The sequence below is a fragment of the Ammodytes marinus genome (assembly GCF_949987685.1).
Source record: "Ammodytes marinus genome assembly, chromosome: 6".
NCBI lineage: Eukaryota > Metazoa > Chordata > Actinopteri > Uranoscopiformes > Ammodytidae > Ammodytes > Ammodytes marinus.
The window spans coordinates 6461403-6484809 of NC_137235.1; the positions used below are offsets into that span (position 1 = coordinate 6461403).

Sequence of the window (23407 nt, forward strand, 5' to 3'; positions counted from 1 at the left end):
TTTGACAAAAAACTAACTCCAGAATAGCTCAGATGCAGATTTTAAGGTTGTTCTTATTGAATTACTTTTAATATCACTAGCGATATGAATCTAATCCTACATTTTTTTCCTTCCCATGTTTAACTTCAGGTACTAGCCACGGTGAGGCAACAGATAGAACATCTGAACGCCACCAGGAAAGACTTCCCCGAGATGATCACTGCCGCCCAGCACTGGCTCCTGACCCGGGAGCCTTCCTTCATGGCAGCAGGTGACAATTTGAACATGTATTTTGCACATTGATCTATAACAGTGATTGATATACATACTAAATTTCTACGAATGTGTTTGAGTAATCAATCTCAAAAAGAAGTTTAGATTATAAACCCTCTTTATGAAGTAGTAGTCAACTAAATAGTATTCAGACTTTTGAAACTAATGTAATTAGACTCTTGCTCTAAGAGTTCCTCTTGTCTCACCAACCCGCTGCCAAAATTGGGTCAAATTCAAAACATCTGCATTAAGTTGAGTTGTGTTTTGGCTCCTGTTGGGAACCAGAATCATTTTTTACTTGATTTATTTAAGTCATGTGTTTTTTAGTTTTTTTTTTTTGCAGTCGAGCAAGAATCTCGGCTAAACCCCGGGAGTTTCAGGCCTGTGTTTTGAACCAGGCTCCCACTGGTTTCAGAGTTGTAAAAACTACACACCAAAAAAAACTTTGTTGGAAGTATGTTTGCTGAAAGATAAGAACCAGATTTTTTAAAGATGGTACATTTAAAAGGGAATATTTTAGTTTGTTACCCAGAATACCCTTGTACGAGTGCAACGTTTTTCTCAGAAAAATCCGCGCTTCTGATCCAACTTACTGGCTGACATAATTAATAAATGGAGAAATCATTGAAAAGGAATAGGCTATATGATGTTTACAAGATGTCGTAAATTCAACCGCATGTAGTGCAGAATGTGTCCATGGGTATAGGCTACATCATTTGTTTTTCATTTTGTCATTGAAACTTATTATAATCCTCCATGTTTTTCAGACACGAGCAGCAGTAGACTGTCAAGCTACAAAGGGGAAAAGAGTTCGCCGCCGCCCAAACCTAAAGCCATCTCTCTGGACCAGACCGAGGTCTTTGCTACCGTCCTCTTCACCGAGTTCCTCAAAGAACTGGCTGCCATTGCACAAGAGCACTCCATCTTATCTTACATTCCTATGGAAGAGTAGTGATCCTGTCCCAATTTAACCCCGGAAAGATTTTTTAAAAGACTCTTTTATCAAAAGTTTTCTATTTTTTTTCTTTTAGTTTTTGTCCTTTTGGGGCTCTACTTGATGAAGAAAAAACATCTTGGATCAAGTGATTTCTACAACTATTTCAAATATGGATGGTGTATTTATTTTCCCTAAGCAAAGATAATCAATTGAATGTGGTTTCATAAGTTCATCTTCGTGTAGATCTGAGAAGCGGGGTTTGGCAGCGAAGATGGAGGTCCGAACATTTTAGCTAAAAAATACTGTAAGAGTGAGATCCAGGTCCATCTACCAAAGACTGTAAAGAGTGTAACAAAAAAAAAATGTAATCACACAATACTCCGAAGTTCTGCGATCTTTCTGAATGTCTCCTACAACCAGCAAGATGTCCGCTGCTCCGTATGGTTCGGTCCAATACTCAGGTGGCCTTTTTTTCCCGGAGAGTCGCTACCTCTTTGCCATTGGATAACTCAACATACCGTTTTGAGAGGTTGAGCCTTTAATTCGGCAGCATAAGATTGTCATTCTGAAGATAACCAATCATGGCATCCTCGCACATTCAAAATCTCTTCTCTACTCTCATGCAGCTGTTACAGTTTTTAACACGTCGGTCACTTTTGTCTTGACGAAAACGTTTGCGTGTTAGATTGTTAAAAAAAATTGTTATGTTGTTTTTCTGTTGACTGATGATGGTACCTCAGGAGTCGTATAACACACGTGCTGTTCTCTCACTACTTTCAAACAACCTTTATTTAGGGTGGAGATTTTTTTCCCACAATGCACCAGTTCCTCAGATGAATGTACTCCACATCAGATCAGTTCGGAGTGCCGATACCTGAATTATTAATGCAATATTTAATTTGCCTTACTTTAGCGACGCTTTTATAATGTACATATTGTAAGGAAAATGTTCTTATGACATGGAACACTATGCAAATCAATGAATATTTTGGGTGTAATGAAGTTTTGCATATTTGCAGAATGGGCCGGGGTATTTAAGCTTTTACGAGAGTTTCTATTGCCATATGTTTTTCGAAAAGGTTACACTAGCTAGCGGCTAGTTGCTATGGTTTGTCTTCTGTTTAGGGACTGTGTTGGGTGTTTTAGTTGTGATAAGTCTGAAATATCACTGTTTGGAGAGTTGTATTTTTGCATCTTTCGAAAAAACCATCTCGCATTGTAACGGTTACGGGCTTACTGCTAGAAATCACCTTTTGATTTTAGTCCAGGTGTTGCACATGGATGTTAAATAGGAAGATACATGGCAAATATTTATGTTACAAAAGCACAGTGTAAATGAATATCCCAGCAATAGTTTAACATCTGTGCCTAACTTATTATTATGTTAGTTCAAATTATTGCCTGATTGCAAATGGATTTACACAGGAGTAAAACAAAATATGAATAATTAAGGATGAATTACAAACTTTTTTTTTTTACATTGCTGTCCATTGTCAAACTGTAAAGCAAAAGGCCATTGGGACTGAAGATGTGCAACATGGGTTACAATATTGTTTTGTCTCATTATTTCTGATGTGTTCCATTTCGTATTGATTAAATTCAATATACAATGAAGCGTCTTTTTTTTAATAAATAACACATTTGTTTCTGGATAAAAATCAGTTTCTAGTAGTAAAAATAATCGACCACTGTCCACTCACAACTTGATAGAAAGATGCAATGAATTTAATGTGGACAATTACTAAGGAAAGAGATTTAAAAAAAAAATACTTGTTTTTATTAAGTTCTATTAGATCTGGAATTTTATATTGAATAATATATGAGAAATTATTAGAGGATTGAGAGACATTGGACTTGTTGGACTCGATTAAGGTGAATTTACTTATGGATAAACTCAAATTATTAGTAGAATTTAGAGGGATGAAAAGGAAACGGTACATCTGGTAGTCCTGCAAAACAATCATCAGTTACTAAGAAGAAGAATTGTGTCTTAACTTTAGTTTCTAATCTGGGTTTTGTATTTTTGTTCCTATTTGAATCATTCAGCTCCTACTTGATGCCATGCAGGCAATAAATGATGCAGTCGAGTCTTTGTGTACTTTGGCCATTTTCACAATAGTTAAACAAGTCATTTTTTTCTGGTGAAATAATGTTTCATAGCACTTTATCAGCCTTTTCATACTGCAGTGCCACTCTGCGCTGCCTGCTGACACAGATTCAGTGTGTGTAACATACCCAGCATAGTAGAACAATCACTGTTTTTTTTTTAAAGCAGCATTGTGGAACGAAAACGGGTATTTCTAACAAGATTATAGACCAGTTTGTATCTCTGTAGGATCTTATTCCAAAGATTGATCCTTTCTGACACCATTTGGCCTCTGGGGGTTTCTAGTCAAGATGTGAACAGGTTATTGTTTGTTGCTGTTTGTCTAAGACACAAAGGTATGTGCCTCTTTAAATAAAGACAGCTTCTGGTAAATGAAAGTGGATGCACTTCACGTGTTGTTTACACACACACACACACACACACACACACACACACACACACACACACACACACACACACACACACACACACACACACACACACACACACACACACACTCACACTCACACTCTTAACTTTAAAAAAGAGGTTTTCAAAGCCGAAACCCAGCTTCTTTACCAAACCGGTTTCATCTGACACAGTCAATATATCCTTTGCTTTTAGCCAGAGGTGGTTTGTGGCTCTTTGTTCTGTAGAAGCTGACGTCCTCAATTAAAACTCTCTCTTTCCTGACAGCCCTCTGCTACCCCCAGAGAGAGTTTGTTCTGAACTCAGTCTTGTTCTCAGGTAAACACACACACTGAGGAGCTGATTCTCCAGTTTCATGCAATGCCAGTGAAATACTGCAGAGAGGAAGCAAACTGTGATGAACAAGCTCATAGATATCTGGTACAGAAGATGGTTGAACAACTTTATGCCAAGTCAATCGCACCATGTTTGTGCCAGACATGCATGCAAACAAAGGGTCAAAAAAGAGGACAAACTAAGTACATTTGGGACACAATGGAGAGTATTGTCACATTTAAAACCTCCAAATGTGAGTATTTCCAAGAAAATTGGGGATTACTTTAATAAACTAAATTGACTGTACAAGCCTTTAAGAGGCTGGAAGTGAACTGATGAAGCCATGATTTATCTTAATTTGATTCTACATGAATCACATCAGAGTATATGTAAATTAAGAGAAGAGTACAAGTTTAATGTGAAGATTGTGCAGATAATCCATATTTTACTACAGCAAGTTTTACAAGGCAAATAGCATGCTATAACCACAAGAGGGCGCTCATTGATCGCTCTCCTGCCCAGATGTCCAGTGGTTGGCAGGGTTTCTGGTGCCTCTCTCGATGACAGGGCATCTGTCTGTCCTGTCAGCAATTTCATACTCCTGCCTGAGTGATTTTTCAGGCCTCACAAATGACCATAACAGCCAATAAGCCGGTGGACAATGGTACATAAAGTTATATTGGAAAGGTTATATTGAATTATATGCAAGGCTGTTCAGAGGAGTCGTGTTTGGAATCCAAATCTTTTTATTTCCTCATAAAATGGCTCCGATTCATCTTCAACATAAAATGCGGTAGTCACAGATTTAACTTTTTTTCGACTTTATCAATGTTTTATTAAATTTGATTATGAATATTAACATCCTTAATCTACTGTATTTTAGTATTCATGAATGCCCTTTTTCCCCCTGAAATATTGAACCGAATGGTGATAGAACACAGCCACAGAGAGTAGGAATCTGAATATCTTTATTAATCTTTTATCTTTTCTTCTTTTGACACATAAATAGGCTACCATACATAAATACAGAAGATAAGGGTTGTTGTCTGGTCGAAAAACATCGTTCAGTATTTACAAAAATGTCAACTTCAACTTGAGAAATGAGGGATGGCAGCTCAATTTTCTGCTTGACAATCGATAATTGTATGAACCAACATGTCCAGGTATCATACACCACCATACGACATGGTGGACATGATTACGTATCGTATCGATTCATATCGTTTTTTCTTTCGTGAAGGACACACACACACGCCATGATTTGACTCTCAGTCCGTGATAGGGCTGTAGGTTTCACAGAACAGTCCAACCTTCATCATGAGGTCATCTCTTGTAAAATCTCCCTCACCAGAACTGGGTCTGCTCTGCCTTTGGTCTCCCTCTGGACCAGCCCCATCAGCTTGTTCAGAACTTTCTTGTTTCCGTGTTTGATGGCGTGAACCTATAAAAAGGGGGGCGCAGAAAACACAAAACATCTCAATACGTGCAATAAAAACAACCATGAAAACACTATATATTTGCTTGTGAGAATTTTGCAGGTTATCCCTTTACCTCATCAGGGTGTGAGTCCACCACCTTCTGGCAGATTGTGTGCAGCTGTGTGGTGTCACTAACGAGGCCCAAGTCCTGCTCCTGGATGATCTGTGCTGCCGTCTTGCCCGATGACCTCCACATCTCCTGGAACACCTAGCGAGGAGCGAGGAACCAGTGGAAAGGGGACAACCAGAATGTCAATGAGCGCTAGTTTGTGGGGTGTGTGTAACTGAGTGACAGATAGGAAGGTAGGTGGGGGGGGGGGGGAGGACTGACCTGCTTTGCAACCGAAGAGGAGATGTGTCCCGTTTCCTGGAGATCCAGCAGCTCGGCCAAAGCAGAGGGAGAGATCGGGCTGGAATCAAATAAACGGAGAATTAGATTATGGTTTATGGATGTACTGAAGAATTATTGATATAAATGGAGGTGGAGAAAGAGGTTGAAAGAGTGGGAGTGTCAGACTGAAAGGACGAAAGAGAAATTTGCCCAAATCGACATTAGTTATTTGACTCTAATACATTTTTCGTTCCTATTTCGTCTTCTGTATTCCACAGGCCACCAGACTAACTTGCCTGTTAGAATATATTATTAAGTAGAGACACAGTTTTCAATCAGCGTATTGGAGGCCAGACGTTCCATCTCGGCTAAATCTCCTCCAAAACACGGGCTCCATCCACACTGTGAAAAAGTAAATGAAGAGAATCCATCTTTGCAGAGGCAACTGGGTTTGGCCGGCTATTGTATTAAGGAGAATAAGATTAACCAATGATGTAGATCTTTAATACATTGAGAATAAGCAATAAGCTGCCCATCAGAGTGCAGGAAAACCAGTTAGCTAGGGGAAAGAGCACTTGAACTAGTTTACTGAAAGTAGTGACTATAGTTGAAATAGGCGCCTAAAAGTAATGGATAAATGGTTGATTGATGTTAGTAAGCTAAAAATAAACACATTTACCATTTGAAATAGCTTAAATATTTGATTTACAGATAAAAGGATTGGTTAAAAGTAATGGAAGAACTATTGAAATAGTTAGCTTTTTAAAAAACTTAAAAGATTAAAGATTTTATATTGACAGTCACCGAACAGTATGGACGCACAAGATGCTACATGCATTCTTATGAAGACTTTTCAAAACATTTTATTTTGTACCTCCGATGCCAGTTAATTCCATCTGGTGCCATGCTCTGTAAATGTGTGTTTTTTTTAAAGTATGTATGCGGCTGAATTCTCCGCCTGCAGCTTTTCACACTCCTGCCAGCCAATCTTTGTTTTTCTCTAACTGCTGCTTTCAACCCAAAGCAAATGCAACATAATGCATAAATAAACATCAGCTAGCTTGTGGTTTTACTCTTAACACATACAAATGCATCACCAACAGTCTGGGGAAGGAAGATAAAGTAAAGCTCACAGCATCTGCACCGAAGTCAGGCCATTACTTGTTTCAATTTCATTTGCCCTGTAATAATGACTCAAGAGATTTTAATTCTGGGGAATTATCGTAGAATTATATTTGACTGGGTTGAACAATAGCGAAATATGAAGTTAAAAAAAAAGCAATGTCTGCCAGTTGTGAAGTTGTAATCTGGAGCCTGACCTTCAGTGAGAACTTCACAAATACAATCCAGATGCGTCTAACCATCTTTATTTATTTATTTTAGCTGCAGTAACTATAAAATTGCTGTTCAAGGAAAATTGCTAAATGAAAAATAATTAAAATGAGCGTCTGCTATTTAGCCACACAGTATGCCCTAAACAGAAACAGTGGGAGACACCTGGAGTAATTTTTTTTTGTTCGTGGCTAGATGGGCATGTTCTGTTCTTAAGCACACAGGTATGAAAGGAACTGTGGCAACTTCTCTTTCTAATGAAAAAAAAAAAAAAAAAATTAATTCAGTTTTTTGTTAAATTGAAATCCAATATGTTCCAGCTAACAAGATTTCAGCAGGGGAACATCAATGCAACACTTTATTCCTAAAATTCAGTGTTTTTCACTAATGTAATTGGATTTTCTACGAGAGAGGCTTTTCTCTGAAGGGCTGACAGGAGCGTTGCAGGTGTTTTTCTCATCGTCAGACACAAAGGATTAGGGAAGATCGGATGATTTATGAACTCAAACATGTTGTTGTTGTTATTGTAACGCATGCCGTGGTCTAATCAGTATTTGCGAACACTAGGAATCTAATAAACCTTGTTGTCAGTCAAACCAAACCGGTGCAGAATTTATTATTTACCCAGATATTGTATCGGAATAAAATTAAAAACATAAAAAGACACATAAAATGGTTGTACCTAAATGCTCTTTAGAAGCAGCTGATTTACATTTCAGTCGAATCTCCTATTAAGCCAAGAATAACTGACAGATGTTATTTTGCCTCAGGGGTGAGAAATCAGTTATACAAAATCAGCTACAAAATGAGAGGATTTTTCACAGCTGAAATGAGTTTGTTATTATGACAAATTTTTGTTTACTTTTGGTTAAGTAAAGATAGTCATTATCTTTCCATTGCATAGGAAAAGTAATATCATTAGGACTGTGGATTTTGTTGGATTCAATATATAACTTCAGCTGTGACTACAATGCATATAAAAAAGGTCACACAATTTAAAACCATTGAACAGACCTCATTCATTGTCAATAGTGGATCATATATCAGTATTAGTTCAGGCAGTGATGGGCATGAGCTGCTTCATTCATGCTTCACAGTCCTTGGCTGACAAATGAAATCCAATCATAGTAAAAATAAAAAATAGGCCATCATACTTTTCACTATTGTGGTACAGGTTCCCCATTCATTTCGCCTTAATTCATCTGCCTCCTTTGCTTCTCCTAGTCCAATCAGATTGAATTTTGGCAGGCTAAACTGCGAGTTTTGTTTTAAAACTACACTGCGGAATAATATAAGCAGCGCAGAGACACGGGGTTGCTGTTTAGCTCCAGTGGTTGCAAAGACACTGAAGGACAATGATAGAAGTTAACGAAGATAATATGACAGATACAGACGCTGTGTATTTACAACTCTGTGGACTGTTGTTGTTTGCTTAGCTTGTGAGGTTCATTTTTACAATCCCATTTCCTGTCCTCTCTGCTTTGGGCAAATTGATTTAACTAATAATTCATTTGAATGTGTGTGTGTTTATAAAAAGTTTATCCATGCAGAACCCTTCGTGCTGTGCTATGGAGCTGAACTTGTGATACCAGATGTACTAAATCACTTCTGGGTGACAATTTATTCTTAACACAAAATCAGTTTTTTTCACATGAACCCTTGAAGCAGTGGCCTGTGTGGCACCTTAAAATGAAAAGAAGCCGGACACACACTGCATCTGGAGAGTGACTAGTTTTTCTTTAAAAGTATTTTTTTTTTGGGGGGGGGGTGTTTATACCTTAAATTACAGACATTGGACAGCCAGAGGAAATGAGGGGGAGAGAAAAGTCCCCAGCAAGAAGTGAATAGTAGGGCACCCCCAAGTGAATAGCTTGACCTTTTTTCTTTTTCAGGTTGTTTCATTTATAAGACTTCCTTTGGGGGCTGAAGAAAGATTTGGTATTTGGTAAAAGAACATTTTTGTCATTTCAGGGGAAAGCTATATCTGATGAACTTGCGACTCCCGAGTTGAAAGCAGCTACAATAGAAAAAGCTCTTTCTCATTGTGTAACTTTACATGTACTGAACACGTTCCATTTCTTTAAAAAATCACCATGTTTCAGATAAGCATACAAAAGGTAAGAACGTGTTAGAGCCTCTAAGGGGTCATGACATCTGAGGACCTGAGTATTTGCTGCAGAACAGCACTGCATTCATGAGCTATGGTGGCATTATGTGAACATTGTAAAAGCTACAATGATGTGTGATGTTAGTCTGTGTATGTCTCACCTCTGGCTCACGCTCATGTCTTGCTGCTTCAGGTGAAACAGCAGCTCATTTGTCACCCAGCCAATCACCTTCCTCGGCTCCTTCTTGGTCGCGTTCAAAACCGCCTCAAAATATTCTACCAGCCCGTCTTCATTCTGTAACAACACACCATCATTATTATTTTTTTTTTCATCTCTTCTTTCCATTCGTATTATCTCATTAGGATCAAATCAGCCCAGCAGCAAGCACACACACACACACACACAGCTGGCTTCCCGGGATCCAAGCAAGAACCGCATCCAAAGGCTGACTCTGCTTGGACTCGATCCGATGGCAATTAAGAGAGAAAAGATGCGGCACGCAGATTTTTTGAGAGGGAATTAATTCCTCTTCTCACTGGTTCGCATTTAAAAAAAAATAAAGCTAATACATTTTTTTTTAAAAAACCCCTCACCACCAGAGTGAAGCTGTGCTCTGGTAGGATGCTGTATGTTTGCACCAGCCTGTCTCGTTTGACACTGGGCAGCTCTGGCAGGCCTCTCCTTATCTCCTGCACCACCACGGCCTGGCACGCAGCAACACTAGTGGGCAGCGACGCCTTGTCCTCGTACACAACCAGAGGGGGCAGGTTGGGCTCTGGCATGAACCTGACGGGATGACAGGTGGAGGGGGGAAGAGGAGGGATGGAGGGAGGGGGGAAGAGGAGGGAGGGAGGGGGGACAGAATGATTTATCAGCAGCACAGATAAGCTCAGAGAGAGAGAGGAGGTAGTCAGCTTTTGTTTGGAGATACTAATAGTCCTCTTGACACGGCACTTGTCACTTTTTTTACTCGCAGCCCCCTAATCATTTGACACCGTCAGTCCAAGACCTGTCCATCTGTCAGTCCCACTCCTAAACTCTAGTCTAGCACACACACCACCGAGTTCAGGACGTTGAGTGTTGTCTGTTTATATCTCTCCATGTAGCTGCCAATCATTCTCTCCTCTACTCGCCTGTTTTTGGTTTTCCACAAACAAAAAGTGCCTAGTACCTACTTTTTTTGGACCTACTCCAAATATGCAAAGAGCCTAAAAACTCACTCACCTGTAGTCCTGTAGACCTTCTTTGTCCCTCATTGGGATGGTCCCCCTAGAGAAAAAGATGCACACACGATCAAATGACAAAATATTTTTAGGTTTAATTTTTTTTAAAAACATGTCGTAAAATAGCTAATTGCAAACCAGTCCACTCAAATCTGTAGCCACCTTAACATGAACGATAAGAAAGAACAAATCCCAGGGAATCAAATGCTCCATTTAACAGTGCACCTCGGGCCATGCAAGGCCTCATGGGAAGGGGGCAGAGAGACCAGAAAATGATGGAGGCCTCAGCTGTTTGCTAGCCATCTCGTTCTGTGAGCTTGTGAGTTGAAAATATCTCACAGATAAACAACAGGGTGAAGGCTGCATCCGAATGGCTCTATTCATCATGATTAGCATGATGGATGCTCCTCAGCTAAAGCTTGCCACTTATGAACCAGGCAGAGATCCCAGTCACTGTCAGTGGGTGTTTTCTAGTGGCTAAAGCTTGGCACCGTGGCCCCTGCTGCTATTCCATCCTCTTACCCAGATTTGGAATCGTACGCCCGGGTCTCATTTTGCACCGTCCCCCCTCTCTGCAGCACACCGATCTGTCTCTGGATCTCAAAGTCTGTTGATTTAAGAGAGGAGAATATGAACTCAAATGTAGTCAGTTTATACAATAGCACCACCAGCACACACAAACACACACACGCACACACACACACACACACACACACACACACACACACACACACACACACACACACACACACACACACACACACACACACACACACACACACACACACACACACACACACACACACACACACACACACACACACACACACACACACACACACACACACACACACACACACACACACACACACACACACACACACACACACACACACACACACACAAATGTAATTGTGCGGTTAAATGCCAAACATGTGCCGTGTGACACACTGGCAATCCTCGGGTCTGTGTCTGCTGCCACGTTATAACTGTGATAAACAATGTTTTTCTCTGTGACTTTTAAATACCAATTCAGCTGCGATGTCGACGTGATTCAAGTTTATTGATAAATAATTCAAGCACAGCTCCACTGTATGTCAAAGCACGCGTCAAAATCTGAATGTAAACCGCCATTGTTTTTTTCCAGTTTTCTCTTTGTCAGCTCTTTTTAAGTGAAGCTCAATCAACAGTCAGTGGAGCTATAAAGTTGACGTTAAAATCTATGCTTCTTTAAGTTGAGCAGCCGCGAGAAGCCAATTCAGAATCCCATGCTACTATGACACAGCTAATTGATTGTGACTTGTTGTCAGTCATAAACTGATGCCTCACAAGTTTCTGTCAATGTTCCTATGCTAACTGTCTTAATGTCTCGTCGTAAATCTTATATATACATTTCAGCAAAAAACTAATTGTATTTCTATGTATGAAAGTTATGAAAATGTGAAGTGTTTGTTATGCCACACAGATAGTAAATTGCTGGAGTGTGTGTGTATGCATGTGTTTCTCTTTGGCTTCTTTGTATACACTGTACAGTAGTACTCATAACAGAGACAAATGGCCCTGTGACACTTTTAATATTCAACATTATATCGCTGGATTATTATTACTTATTTACTAATGTGTATATCATATTATTGTTGGTACACAGCTAATTTGAACACATTTACATATTGCTGGGTTGCTTATCTATAACAACACACCATATTTTAGAAGCTCATTAAATGCTTTGTATGTAAAATCAGCAGCTAATGCATATTTCCAAAAATGTCAAACTAAATCAATGTACTACATTCCACCACTGAATGTATTTTACATTGTAGCACCAATTTGAATTGTAGCACACACAATATTACAACCACACACAAACTCTACATTATTCATCCAGGGTGACAAAGCGTGCAAATGCCATTTCACAACACGATCTTTACTTTGTGTGTGAGCAATCACGCAGCCAGTTGAGACCCATTCGAGGGGAACCGTGTTCAAAGTACCTCCCCTAACATCTGTTGCAATATCAAGCCATCATCCAGCTATCCCTAGCACAAAACACATACTTTTCTCTCTGGATTTTACATCATTATGTTTCGAAGAAAATATAAAATCCTGCATAGAAGTTTTTATGGGCATTTTCAGGGTAGGTTGAGTACAACATTTAGAAAAACAAAAGTTGCTCTCTAAGTTTTTAACTTTTCACGGTGCTCACCTATAGCTCTGGCCAGGTATCGGGCGCTGTTGATGTTTTTGACCTCGGCCCTGGTGCCCCATGGCTCTCCTGGTCTGTGGACGGACACGTTGGCGTCTACTCTCAGCTGGCCCTCTGTGAGAAAGACCAACAAGATGCAATGTGAATGGGAGATTATAAGATGCAGTTTTAAAGGTGGAGAGAGCAGCTCAAGAGAAAGAAAGATATAGTCATATAAAGAGATATATAAAGAGAGATAGAGAGATAGAGAGAAAGATAGATAGATAGATAGATAGATAGATAGATAGATAGATAGATAGATAGATAGATAGATAGATAGATAGATAGATAGATAGATAGATAGATAGATAGATAGATAGATAGATAGATAGATAGATAGATAGATAGATAGATAGATAGATAGATAGATAGATAGATAGATAGATAGATAGATAGATAGATAGATAGATAGATAGATAGATAGATAGATAGATAGATAGATAGATAGATAGATAGATAGATAGATAGATAGATAGATAGATAGATAGATAGATAGATAGATTTCCATACCAGACATGTTGCCCTGACAGGTGCCCAGGGCCTGCAGAATGAGCTGAAGTTCTCTGACAGCAGCAGCGGCCTCCTCTCCACAGCTCATGTCTGGCTCCATCACCAGTTCCATTAGGCCTACACCTGATGCAGGAGAACACCGCTGGTTAACATCTCTACAGAGCTTTGTGATAATCCTAAACACTTCTACGGGGCGACCGTGGCTCAGGTGGTTAAGCTGGTTGGCCAATGATCCTAGGGTTGGCGGTTCGATCCCAGCCCGGCCACTTGTGTCATGGTCGTTGTGTCCCTGGGCAAGACACTTCACCCACCTTGCCTCGTGTGAATGTGTATGACTGCTGTATGTTTGAGGTGGTGGTCGGAGGGGCCGATGGCGCTGAATGGCAGCCTCGCTTCTGTCAGTCTGCCCCAGGGCAGCTGTGGCTACTATGGTAGTTTACCACCACCGGTATGACTGTGTGTGAATGAATGGAACCTGGAACCCTGTAAGCGCTTTGAGTCACATAGAATTAAAAGCGCTATATAAATCCAATCCATTATTATTATTATTATTACGTTTGTTGAGAAATTTGAATCTATTGAATAGAAAAAATTCTTCCAATATTGAAGGAGAAGTTAACATTCTAAAATAGTTCTCTTATTGTCATTCCATTTTATGACAAGACCAAAAACAGCAATGTGTCGGTATGTCTCTCTCAAAACTTCTTCTTGACCCCCGTGACTACATTCACTCCATCCATTCAAGATGGAAGCTTTTGGACTAGCCGCAAATATAAAGTTTAATTTTTTTTAATTAATTTCCTGAAACAGCATGGAATAGAAATGTTATAGAAAACTCAAACAGCAGCAAAAAGTGCATTTGTTGGGGAATGTGTTGAGAATTTGTTGCGAAAGCCACAGGGGTGGACTAGACAGAGCCCATTTTTATAGTAATAAAGCAACATGTCACCCAGTGCAAAGGTTTGACTCTTTGATGTGTTTTTAATAGTTTTTGGACAGAGGGGGAATTAGCTTCATCAGGCTTTTGCTGTACGGACAAAAAAAAATATTGTTACTTTTCATTGGATTTGTCGAAAAATAGGAAAAAACCTTAAGGGACACATTGTAACACACTGTAACACTCTTTAACATTACCTGCTCTGTTGAGGTCTATGAGCGTCTGGCTGCGGACGTCGTCATGGAGACTCTTGCCGCTGTCCTGCTCCAGTTGGATCTGTTTGATGGTGACACTCTTCCTGATGACTTGATTCCTCTTCTTTCCTCCGAGGAGACTGTAGGTCAACACGCCATCTACTGCAATGGGCCGCCGCTGCTGAGTGATCTGGTATCCAGCCTGAAAGATGAGAATATATCATTCAGATATGACAGAAAGGGAGTGATGTATAACAGTAAGGCTGTGCAGTAAATAGAGTGACCACGACTTCAAAACTCTGTGATGCTTTTCTCAACTCAGTAGGTAAGGTGCTATTTTCTGGAGTCTTTCAGTGTGTAATAAACATGTATTTTGTCGTTAAATTGTAACGCTCTGTATCTACCCCTCGCAGCCAGAGAATCTACAGAAGCTACGGTGGCCTCCAAGGACAAGAAGCTAGTTATATATTCGAAAGTTCATCTTCTTCCTCTACCAACAGGTGCATTTCCAGCAGACACCAATATAAAAATGCCAAAGGCCGTTAAGTTTGTTCATTTTGTGCTACTGTAGAAACATGATGGTGCAACATGGGGGCGCGCCCCACTCCTTTTCCTATTTAGGTATAAAATGCTCAATCTAAGGTAACAAAAAAAACTTTTGTTTTCAAGTGAAATAGACAAGTGAAATCCTACTTATGAATATTATATCTAATTTCTATCAAGTATGTTCTGAAAAACACCAATTCCCTTTACACACTTATCCCGCTATTGAGTGAAATACCAGTGATGTCAGCGTCAGCAGTCAGTGCCATGTAAAGGTGAGGCTTCACTTAAAAGACAGCGCTGCTGGCTGATTAACCGAGGCCGTCATTACAATTCAGCAGGAGTGCTGCTGCCGTTTCACTCAAGGTTTCCACTCACATAAGGCATAAGAATAAATATTTCATCTGCTCCTACATTCCCCAAAGAAGCTGCTACCTCTAGTAATAATTATCCACGTTACCATGGCAACCACATCAGAGGAACTACACATTAATCATACTTATGCTAAAGAGAGCGGGGGCCGTGGGAGGAGAGATGGGGGGGGGGGGCTGTTAGTCACCAGCTTCTCTGTACATCTAGTCTGATCGACGCAATCAATCACCCCCAAACATCCTCCGTTTAAAAGAAGTGAGAGGGGAAACACTATTGGGAATTTTCTGTTTTCAATTTCTGTTCTTCTTGGTGGATTGGTCATTAAATCTGAAGGATTGTGTGAATGCTTTTGCAGTTTACAGAAATCTTACTTAACATTTCAAGAGTTTTGTCTGAGCCATTGAAAAATTTCCCACATGATAAACACACACACACACACACACACACACACACACACACACACACACACACACACACACACACACACACACACACACACACACACACACACACACACACACACACACACACACACACACACACACACACACACACACACACACACACACACAAACACACACACACACACACACACACACACACACACACACACACACACACACACACACACACACACCAAAGTCACTTCTATGTTGTGAGCTGGCGGTGAGTCATTTTTCTGACTAATTTTAAAGTGACTAAACAAACCGGTCTCAGTCTGTCACCTCATTACTCGTGCCTGCACACTGACGTCTTCCTCAGCCGCCCACAGAGGAGGACACAGAAAAACACTCATAGCGCTCATTAAACACACGTCAAAGCTTGAATAGCCCCGGACACATCTGCTATTTGTACACTCAATATCTCAAGGAAATTGCAATTATTATTTGCTTTTGCTGGTAGGTTAGTGTGGAGCTGCTGTCTGAGGCATGTTATTCAAGCGCTGTTAAGAACGATATGTACAAACATGCATCTCGTCTGCCATTTTCAATTGAAAGAAAGACGGCTGGTTTGGAATCTGCATTAGTCATTCAATGAGCAACGGTGGTGTTTTACCAAATGCAATCAGGGATTTCTGGTGGAACACATCAATAATGTAAAACGCAATTTACAAATCTATTTTCCACAGGGCCCGGGATAGTTTCTCCATCTGCCCTGCCACTGCTTCTGGTTCTACGAGCATGGATTACACTTAAACTTAAGGTTAATGTGAAACTGCTGCATAATCAAAGCACTCTGACTTCTGTTTTATCACACTGGAAGAGATATCTCTTTCTAAGCAGCTGACGAGACTAATGCAAACTAAATAATGAGCAAAAAAGTAACAACTGAGAAAGTATATTTAAAATACAAATATTAAGCTCGGGCTCGACCTCCCGGCACAAGTTGTTTTGGGAAATCTTGCAGAAAAATGAATGTAATGGGGGTATTATCGCCCCTTCTGTGTGTCAGCCGATGGGATTTATTCCAAAAGGAGGTGATGCAATCTTCAGTAAACACACAATTGAGCAAGCGTTACCCGACAGTAATCCATGCGCTTCTGGAGAGGATTTTTTACTAGAATTTCATGATACATTAGACTTTCTGGGGAGATTATCTTTCCCTACCACATTGATTAAAATATGTAATGCTGCAACTCTGTGATAACCAGTAATTCTGTGAAATATCTATCAAGATCTATAGACAACTGTTGTACTCTTTCAACCCTAATCTGTAACTTTTTTCACATAAAATTCAAGTTAGCTAAATATTCAGAGAAGATACTAATCAGAAATATCAAAGAAAACTCTTTTTCAGTGTAATGCTTGCTACTTCGATAGAGAACTATCATTTTAAGCCACTTATTTAAGCAGGTTCTATGCAATACTAACAAAGGAAAACATAATCTGTCTCTTTTCCTTTTCATTACCTTGGCCGCAGCTGTTTTGGCAGAATATCTCACCGGCACCGCCTAACTTAAAAAGTAAAAATGCAAAATTGTCTGAAAATCCCCTTTTCTTGCAGGATTTATTAGAATATTTCTACATTTATTAGTAGAGTTCCAATGAAATTTTTGTCTTTTCCACCTGAGTCTTAAAATGTCATAATGTCATTAAAATGCGAACACTCCATCACAGAGAGCAAAGTGATCATCACTTGGGCACGTCTTTGAAATGGACATACCAGTGTTAAAAAAAGGCCTTTTTTTGTATACCTCTACCTTACTAGACATATGGCACGTTCTTAGATATATAAATCAAGGACTGATATGTAATTCCTTAAAAATAATTCTGGCAAACATGTCTCTTCTTCTTTGATCTGGAGCAGATCTGGAAACGTTAAGATGAATTTGGAGTTGCACTACAAAAAAATGTGGGCCACATAGGCGCAGAGGGAAAAAAGCTAAGCTGTTATGGTAAGTTTACTAGCAAGTAATAGCAGTTGCATATTTGAGCATCCAGCAGTTAAGTAGCAACATTAGCATCCATTTGGAGTTTTGTTTGTGGCTCCATGCCGAATGTTAGTCCAATACACACTCTCTGTTTTCTGGCCTGTACCAACGCCTGGGGGAAATATCTGTCTCTTTAGCTATGTTCACCAGCTAGTCGAGTGTAGAGCTAGTAGCTGCCTGCCAAGAACACTGCCATGAGAGCAGTGAGAGAGAACCAAAACAGCATGCGGTGGGTTACACAGCTAAACAATTGAATTCAATTCAGTGAGCTGAAACTCGCCTCTATGAAGCTCTGTAGTGCCGAGGGGAGTTGCAGATTCGGGTGGTACTGTTTATTTTGTTTGTCACTAACAGCATTTTTCACATTGGCATTATAAAAATGTCAATTCAAACTTATTTAATGCTGCACTCATCAACATGTTTACACTATTGGGTCAAAAAACTATGTGTAAAGTGCGAGGTGTTGCTCGCAGTGATAAAAGTTGGTCCAATTTTTACCCGATTCTGCAGTTCTCCCCTCAGCTCAAAGGAGCTTTAAGCGTCTATTAGCGTCACTCTGGTTTTATGTTGTGCAACTTTATTGTTTTGGCTCACTCTAACTGATTTCATCACCCTCATTTCATGCTACAGCATGCTAAAAATCCAGTACCAAACATTAGAAAAACAAAGTTAGCAACTAGCGAATCGGGTAGAAAAGATATCTAAAACATGTGTTAATTAACACTGCTTTAAAAGGAGCAAACTCTTTGGGAACTATATGAGCTGAGTTTCAATTAAGACAGAGATAATCACCATTTAAGAACACCACTGCCTACTCTTAACAAAATGGTATCTGAGTAAAGTCCATTATGATAACTGCAGGAGATCAGGGTCATCTTAAGCTTACAAAACTATTCATTTTATCTTACCATATCATATATTCTATCATATATTCATAATCATATTGCATAAAAGAGTTAAGTTCAAAAAATCCCGCTCGGAATTGATCAGTAAGAAAACACTACCTGGGCTGGGCTGTTTCATCGCTCCAAAAAATGATGTGAATAAAAAAAGACAGCTACCGTTAAATAATCAGCCAAGGCCCGGGGGAAGGAAATGACCTGTGGATGATGTTGAAAAGTAGAAGTGCACTGAGCTGGTAAGTTGAAAGAAAAAAAAAAAAAACCTTCCACTGGTCATTTGCTTTAACGGCTTTCCGTGTCATTCGTCTGGACGTGCGCGGCAATTGGCATTTTTGCAGCATCAGCCAGACTTGCTCACTATTTCAATTACAGCTCTTGGCCGGGAGAGTTCAGTGGGAATGGTGTGATGTGTAAGCTGGAGGCAGATGAGGACAGCTTGTGTCAATGAAAACGCAATTATGCAGCATGTTGTGCAGAACTATACTTTCTCTACACTGCTGTTTGTTGGGTAAGGTAACCGGCCTTATGTCTCTGCTATCACCCTCTCACCTATTAAACTCTGGATGTTGTACAGAGAATGAGGACAGGTGTGGAAAAACTCACAGGCAGGTCAGCGTAGAAGTAGTGTTTCCTGTCGAAAAGTGACTTTCTGTTTATGGTGCAGTTGAGAGCCAGTCCTGTCATCACTGCTGCCTCTACACATCGTTTGTTTAGGACCTGGGGGGATACATCAAATACACAGGGACATTACATGATGATATGTCAAGAAAGCGATCAAAAAACAGCAGTTTAACTTAGTTTGAAATGACGTTAGACAATCACTTACGGGTAATGTGCCAGGCAAGGATGCGTCAAAGAGTGACACGAGTGAGTTTGGAGGTGATGAGAAGCGAACCCCTGAGCCGGAGAATAGCTTGGTGTTGGAGTTAATCTGTGCGTGGATCTCCAAGCCCACAACTCCAACCAGCTGCTGGGGATCACTGAGGCAGAAGGGAGAAAGACATGGTTCAGACGGACAGGAACAAAATGAAGAACATTCTTATATGCACGTGCATCCATAGTGTTTGTGCTAACACTGGAAAAGTGACAAATTAATTCTCCAAACAAAGTCAACATGCATACTAAAAAAAACACTGTACATTTTTGACCCACAATGCAACGCATCTCACAGCTGCAAAATATTATGTAAAATGCAAATTGCAGTGGCACTAATGAATGGGATGCTGCCTTTCTCATGGGTCACAGTGGCAGTGCCGAGAAGATGATCTGGCACCGATTCAACAACATGTCCACATTTCTGACTAAGACTGGCCAATGCTGGACTTGAACCAGCAACCCTCCAGTTCCAAAACCAAATGCCCTTGGACTAAGCTACTGCATCGACTCAAAAATTTAGTTAGCAAATCTGGAGCCGATTGTCAAAATCACTTCAGTTCAGTGTCAGTGAATATCCCCTCACAATTCGCTTATGTACTGTGTAAAAATGCAGTGTTAACGGGCATGTTAACTCCTTGTGAACCCCCTTTGTTTACATACCCTTTGTTTATAATATAGAAATATAGAAATTTGAAGGAGTTGACACCATAGATAGTAAATAATAGGTTGACACTTGACAGACGTCACGTTTCAATCTGAGGAATCTTGAAGTATACAAACTATTCGATTCAGCGGAGGAGACTTTGTCGCGGATTGAGGACACCTTGAAGTGTACTACTGCTTACTTGCAGGTTAGAACGGGGGTGGGTTAGGGGCACTACTATAACACAAAGTAATCAACCATAGCAGCCTCACTTACCTTTTGGCTTTCGGCTGCAGTTGACTGTTGCGCCGTGAGCTCGATGTGCTTATTCGTCTTATTGCACACAAAGCCTTTGGATGCAATATTGATATTTGTTTATTCATAATAAAAAGCAGCTCGCTTGCCGCAACAGAGGCAGCCATGTTTTAGATTTTCCAATGAACACGGGAGATGTAGTCTTTTAAAGTGACGTTTATTGTGTACGTCTGTTGGCTAGTTTTCAGATTAAAACTACAAATCCCATTATCGGTAAGATTCCGGTTTCCTTCATAAATTGTGTCATTTCCGCTTTGACAACTGGCGGGACTTCTTCACATGGTAGCTGCCAGGAGCTCTTGAGTCGGTTGTTTACAAACCGTTAAAAGTTGTTTTTACGCTTCACCGCTGATAAAATCCTCACAACATGATGGCCACAAACGGAAAGGAAGCCTGTGGAGTAAACGGAGACTCGCCATCGGTGTTTACAAATGGCAGCAGCGACGCTTTTACCAAAAAGTCCCACTCGATAAAGGTAAACGGAGCACCAACGGAAGAAGCAACGTCTCCCTCCAAACAGCTGAACGGTGAAAGGTTCACCTTCAGCACCGAGCCCACCGTCGAGGACATCCGGCGGTTACAGGGGGAATTCACGGACGAGCGAGACTGGAACCAGTTCCACACGCCCCGCAACCTGCTGATGGCCATGGTGGGAGAGGTGGGCGAGGTAGCCGAGCTGTTCCAGTGGCGTGGGGAGGTGGCGGAGGGCCTGCCTGACTGGACCGAGGTGGAGCGAGAGCATCTGGCACACGAACTGAGTGACGTCATGATCTACCTGGTGGAGCTCGCGGAGAAGTGTCGCGTGGACCTTCCCCAAGCGGTGCTCCGTAAAATGGCCCTGAACCGACTGAAATACCCCGCTAGCAAGGTGCAGGGATCGGCCAAGAAGTACACTGAATACAAGGACTGAGTTTGGGGTGTGGAGAGGCAGGTGGTCCTGCTGTACTTCACCTGTGGCCTACTGCTGAACATTGTATCTCCTGGTTCAAATGGCTTTTTTTCTGGGTTTCCTTCTTAGAAGATTATAAGAATGCTCTTAACATGTTGTGTATTTGTATGTGATACACATTTGTTAGCCTTGTTGCCTGCATATGCCATGCCATTAAGCAGGAAGCAAGGCACTTGAGGAATTACAACTTTTGTTTTTTATTGAGGTTTACTTTTTAATTCAGTTTTTAATCTGATCATTGAGTGAATTTGAGGCATTGTATACTCTTTTCAGAAAATATTGTTGTGCAGTGCCTCTGGGTATTATTCAGAAGAATATATTTCTCTGTGTACAGTTTGGAATGTATAGCATGGCCCCAGTTTGGGAAGGTGACAGAGTGGATTAAGGCAGGCCTGACCGTCAATGACAAAAGAGTAATTGTTTTCATGTCATTAGGTGTTTTTCATTTATCCCCAAGGTTCAATCAACTCCTCTGCTTTGTTCACGTCAAAACTGTTACACATTTTCCTCAAGTAAAGTTCCTTCAATTCTATTGTCTGTTTTTCGCTCATTTATCAGTCCAGTAAAAAAAAATTGTGTGCCTGTTTCAGATGTTCAGAGTAAATATCAGAAATTAAAGAAGTCAATTTATATAGCACTTTTCAGTGTATAGTAAACTGCCAAATTTCCATTTTTATAAAAAATCTGAAAAAGTAATGCAAAATTTGATTTAATAGTATGGTCATCTTGAAAGCTGAATTCTGTGAAACTGCTTTAATTGCATTGCAATACTGGTCTATTCAATTAAAAAATACACTGCATGGGTTAGCCACAATTACAAATATTAAAAATACTGATCCAGCCAGTAAACTTATTAAATTAAATGCACCTCTGAAACTATTTTACCTGCCATTCTTTGAGGAAGAGTCAACTTTACCAGGTATTGGGAAGTGACCAAAGATAAGTATAATGGGGAGTATTATAAGTAAAGCAGCAGCTTTAACTTGCTGAGAGATTTGCATTTAAAACTTTAATTCAAAGGGCTTTCACACACTACTAACTAGCTAATCTATACCATTCAAACATCTTACCGTGAGGAGCAATTATAAGATGAGCTGTTTTGGAAAAGCCGGGGATTGAACTACCAACCTTTCAATTAGTGAACAACCTGCTCTACTTCCTGAGTCAGCAGAATGGTGATGTAATGCCTTTACTTGGAGCTTGTAACAATCTCACTTAAATCAGCAGGATTTAGCGGAGTGAACGTTAATATGATGTTCAGCTGACTCAACCGATATATTCCACCTGGAATTAAGCTTTGATAAATCCTTTCAGCAAAGATTTGAAATGCAAAGTACGTTGGTAAAACGTCTGTGTGTGTGAGTGAGAGAGGGGCATTCAATGTAACCCAAGACACAAGCATTGCCCTCAGCTGAATCTCTCAGAAGCATAAGTCATCCACTGCAAAGTAGACAGATATAGTAAGTCATGCATCACTAAAAATGTTGCTCTGCGTGCAAGCCGACCCTCAACTCTTAAGTAAACAGCTTTCTACTTAAACAGATATGACATGGCACGCCACATTAGGAATGAGCAATTGTCCACTCGCTTGGTGTGTATCCAAAAAACTTGGAAACGCAAACTCTCCTCCTCTTCTGGCACTGTAACGTTAAAAAATACATCACTTTGATTTCAAGCTCTTTTGAGTAAAGTAATAGGAAAAACAAGGGATGAGCTTTTTTCTTTCTTGATCAAATGAAGTGGAATAACCCCGGTATCCCGCCAAATTTGTGTTGCATTATCATAAATCTTTATTTCAGACGTTATTCACCACAAATTCTGCAAAACTTGGTCTACAGCAGAAGTTGAAGTCATTTTGAGCACTTGTTCATCCAAATACAAGCCCTTCCTCTGATATTGTTTTAGTTTTTTTGTAATGAACAGGTAACCTCGCAAAACTGCACTATTTTACATGGTAGATTGTGACACTTTGCAGGTGCTATCTCAATATTCACTGTCTAGA

General features: G+C 40.2%; 3 protein-coding genes across 3 annotated transcripts in view; 2 read left to right on the forward strand and 1 right to left on the reverse strand.

Annotated features, from left to right (window-relative positions):
• Positions 1-3276, forward strand: part of fhip1aa (FHF complex subunit HOOK interacting protein 1Aa) — a 29156-nt gene extending 25880 nt beyond the window's left edge. The window contains exons 12-13 of the mRNA XM_080029340.1: positions 130-250; positions 1020-3276. Coding sequence (XP_079885466.1) covers positions 130-250; positions 1020-1204 — 306 coding nt within the window. The 3' untranslated portion in view covers positions 1205-3276. The remainder of the gene's footprint in view (positions 1-129; positions 251-1019) is intronic.
• A 1777-nt stretch (positions 3277-5053) lies between these two features.
• On the reverse strand, positions 5054-20563 carry gatb (glutamyl-tRNA(Gln) amidotransferase, subunit B; the record flags this gene model as incomplete). The annotated part of the gene is made up of 13 exons (XM_080030157.1): positions 5054-5460; positions 5571-5705; positions 5829-5907; positions 9429-9562; positions 9862-10054; positions 10493-10537; positions 11014-11098; positions 12695-12808; positions 13244-13366; positions 14378-14576; positions 19226-19339; positions 19449-19602; positions 20418-20563. 13 exons carry the CDS (start codon positions 20561-20563, stop codon positions 5335-5337), a joined length of 1647 nt encoding a protein of 548 aa, XP_079886283.1. The 3' UTR covers positions 5054-5334.
• A 165-nt stretch (positions 20564-20728) lies between these two features.
• dctpp1 (dCTP pyrophosphatase 1) lies at positions 20729-21937 on the forward strand. The gene has a single exon (XM_080028714.1). The coding sequence runs from the start codon at positions 20824-20826 to the stop codon at positions 21364-21366; it is 543 nt and encodes a 180-aa protein (XP_079884840.1). The 5' UTR covers positions 20729-20823; the 3' UTR covers positions 21367-21937.
• Positions 21938-23407: the final 1470 nt, after the last annotated feature.

Coding starts and splice junctions, on each gene's coding strand:
- dctpp1 (XM_080028714.1), top strand. CDS start 20,824: ATGATGGCCACAAACGGAAAGGAAGCCTGTGGAGTAAACGGAGACTCG.